The sequence below is a fragment of the Alligator sinensis genome, unplaced genomic scaffold (assembly GCF_000455745.1).
Source record: "Alligator sinensis unplaced genomic scaffold, ASM45574v1 scaffold673_1, whole genome shotgun sequence".
NCBI lineage: Eukaryota > Metazoa > Chordata > Crocodylia > Alligatoridae > Alligator > Alligator sinensis.
In genome coordinates this window covers 118,648-121,376 of record NW_005842829.1, presented here as the reverse complement: position 1 = coordinate 121,376, position 2,729 = coordinate 118,648, and the positions used below count along the sequence as shown (strand labels likewise).

The window sequence follows — 2,729 nt, the reverse complement described above, 5'->3', positions numbered from 1 at the left end:
CCCCCCCCCCGGCCCCAGTGGCTGTCGCCGGGGGGGGGGAGAGCTCTGCAAGGCCCCTTGGGGCGCCTGTCGGCTACTCCTGGAGCCTGGGGTGCAGCACGCGACACCTCCCCGGGTGCCAGGCCCAGGCAAGATGCTCCTGCTACAGGCCCCTGGTTGCTCCTCCTGTGATGGGCACGCGCCGTCCTGGGGGGCTCTGGGTAGGGCCGCATCGCCCCGTGGGGGCAGCCAGGGGGGCGACCCGGAGCCCAGTACTGAGCCAGGTGAGTACCGGCTCTGGCTGCTGCTCCCTGGGGCAGGGGGTCTCTTCTCTGGGGTCAGGCGAGCGCAGTGTGGGGTGTCCAGTGGCCAGAGCTCAGCCTTGAGCGCAGCACGGGGGAGCCCGAACGGGGGTCCCATAGACTATAGCTCCACCTTTGTCCATTAATTGATTACTGTTTTGTTGTTGGATCTTAGGGGCTGTATGGCTTTCTCTCTAACAGAGAGAGGTTGTTGTAGTCCTGGCTTTTTTGAGAATTTCATTGTTAGCTTTCTGCCTAAAGTAGTTGATGTGGTCGTCCATTGTGTGGTTACTTCCTCTGGATGGTGTCCAGTCCCATGTTCTGTTCCTGTTGTTTTCTCAGTTGTGGCAGGGGGGGGGGGTGGGGGGGGCTGGCCCGGCCTGTTTCCTGCTGTCTGGAGCTGGGGGGCCGCGGCTGCAGGGACAGGAGCTGCCGGCCCTTGACCCCTCACGGGGCCGGGGCTGCACCTCCCGGCAGGAAGGAGCCAAGGCTGCCTTGGGGGGGCCACCCTGCTGCCTCCCCCCTGGGGCTGGTGGGTCCCCGGGCGCCAGGCCCAGCTTGGCTGCCCCGTGCCTGCCCCTATCCTGGCTCCCAGGGTCCTCCCGCCCTGCAGCGATGGGGACCCCAGCACCCCGCTTTCCCCACCTCGAGCTGGGCCTGTCCCCGCTCCGTCTCCATCTCCATCCTGGGCTGAGTCACTGGCTGCTGCTGACGGAGATGGACGAGCGAGGGGGGGTCCACCCACCAGACCCCTTCCCCGTGTCCGTTGTGGAGCAGCTGGGCCGGGGGCCAGCTCTGGGTGTCAGCACCCCATTTTCATAGAGCCATGGGGTCACATCCAGCCTGGGGCAGGATCAGCCCCATCCAGACCAGCCTTACGTGCGACACTCCCGACATGGCCCCAGGCATCGCCCCGGCCCCCGGGATACAGGGGGGTCGCGGCTGCCAACGTCCTGCTGCTGCCGCTGGGGGGTTGGTGGGCGCTGGGGAGAGCCCAGGCCCAGGCCCAGGCCGTGCCCCCCCTGCAGAGGGAGGGGAAACCCCCAAGGCCGGGCCAGGCTGAGCAGGGGGCAGATCCCTGCCTGCCTGCAGCCCTGGGGTCCCGTCTTGCTGCCTCCTGCCCCAGGGCAAGGGCCGAGCTGGTGTCTCTGGGGCTGCCCTGGGGGTCCCTGTGGCCCCGTCCACCTGGGCAGCACTGACCCCTGTTCGTCCGTCTGTCCAGGCTGCCTGTTCGACCGCCGGCTCTGCTCCCCGCAGGAGGTCTGCATGCCTGGTAAGGCCTGCAGGGACTCGTGCCGGGGGGGTGGGATCCCCAGGGTGGCAGGGAGGAGACCCCGGTGCTGCACCATGGGGCTCGGGGGCTCGGCCCCTGCAGCTGGAGCCCCCCCGGGGGCCTGGTCAGCCCCAACCTCTCCCGCGCCGGCTGTGCTTGCAGACGGGCTGTTCGGGCAGTGCCAGGTGGGCGCGGGGCCCGACCCCCCCCACTTCCAGGTCACCTCGGCTGTGCTCCGGCGCCTGCAGGACATCCTGCGTCACCTCATGGGGCAAGGTGAGTGCGGGGTCAAGGGCCAAGGGTTTGGGGGCCCACGCTGCAGGCAGGGCACGGTCCTGCTGGCTGCTGAGGTTGGTTGGGGTGGGGCTGGGATTGGGGTCTTGGTGGGGGCAGTTGGGGGGGGTCCCCCCATGTAGCCAGGTCTGATTGACTCCTGTCCATGGCAGGGCTGTCGTGGCAGGATGACATCACCCAGTACGTGATCTCCCGGGAGATGGAGCGCATCCCGCGGCTCCGGGACCCTGCGCCTGAGGAGAGGTAGGGCCGGTCGCCCCGCGGGGGCAGCTGGGGGGCACGTGCTCCTGCCCCTTCCCCATCCCGCCTGCCCTTTCCCTGGGCTCGGGCAGCTGCCGGGGGGACAGTGGTGTCCCCGGGGCACGGGGCCATCTGGCCCGCGCCTGCCCCTCCGGGCTCCCTGATCTCTGGGGTTTTAGCTGATCCCGGGAGGCACAAGAAAGGCTGAAGCTCCCCTGAGCCGGCTGCCGACTTCCCCGCAGGGTGAGCAACAGGCACGGGGGAGTTGGACACGGGGCATGAGCTCCTGGCCTCCAGAGCAGGGAAACTGAGGCACGGCCCAGGAGCTTTGCTCTTTCTTGGGGTCGCCCCATCAGCCCGGGGTGCGAGTGCTGACCCCGGGCGTCTTCACTTCTCTCTGCGCGGGGCATTGGGGTCCTGGCTGGGGGGGTCTGGGAGGAAGAGGGGCGTCATGACTCCCCAGCACAGGGCACGGGGGTCCAGGAGCAGCTGCCTGGGCAGGGAAAGCCTGGGGGGTCCAGGCTGGCAGTGGGGGTGCAACCACAGCCCCCTGGCCCTGTCCCTTGTCCCCCAGGCTGGTGCCGCACCCCAGCGTGCCACGCAGGGCCCCGTTCCCGGCGCAGTCGGCCCAGCCCTGGGGG

At 69.4% G+C, this 2,729-nt stretch overlaps 1 protein-coding gene across 1 annotated transcript in view; it reads left to right on the top strand.

Moving 5' to 3' along the window:
- Positions 1-2,729, top strand: part of PTPRN (protein tyrosine phosphatase, receptor type N) — a 17,291-nt gene that overhangs the window by 3,946 nt on the left and 10,616 nt on the right. Inside the window, exons 2-5 of the mRNA XM_025191520.1 lie at positions 1,504-1,554; positions 1,717-1,830; positions 2,001-2,091; positions 2,663-2,723. Of these exons, the coding sequence (XP_025047305.1) occupies positions 1,548-1,554; positions 1,717-1,830; positions 2,001-2,091; positions 2,663-2,723 (273 nt within the window). The 5' untranslated portion in view covers positions 1,504-1,547. The remainder of the gene's footprint in view (positions 1-1,503; positions 1,555-1,716; positions 1,831-2,000; positions 2,092-2,662; positions 2,724-2,729) is intronic.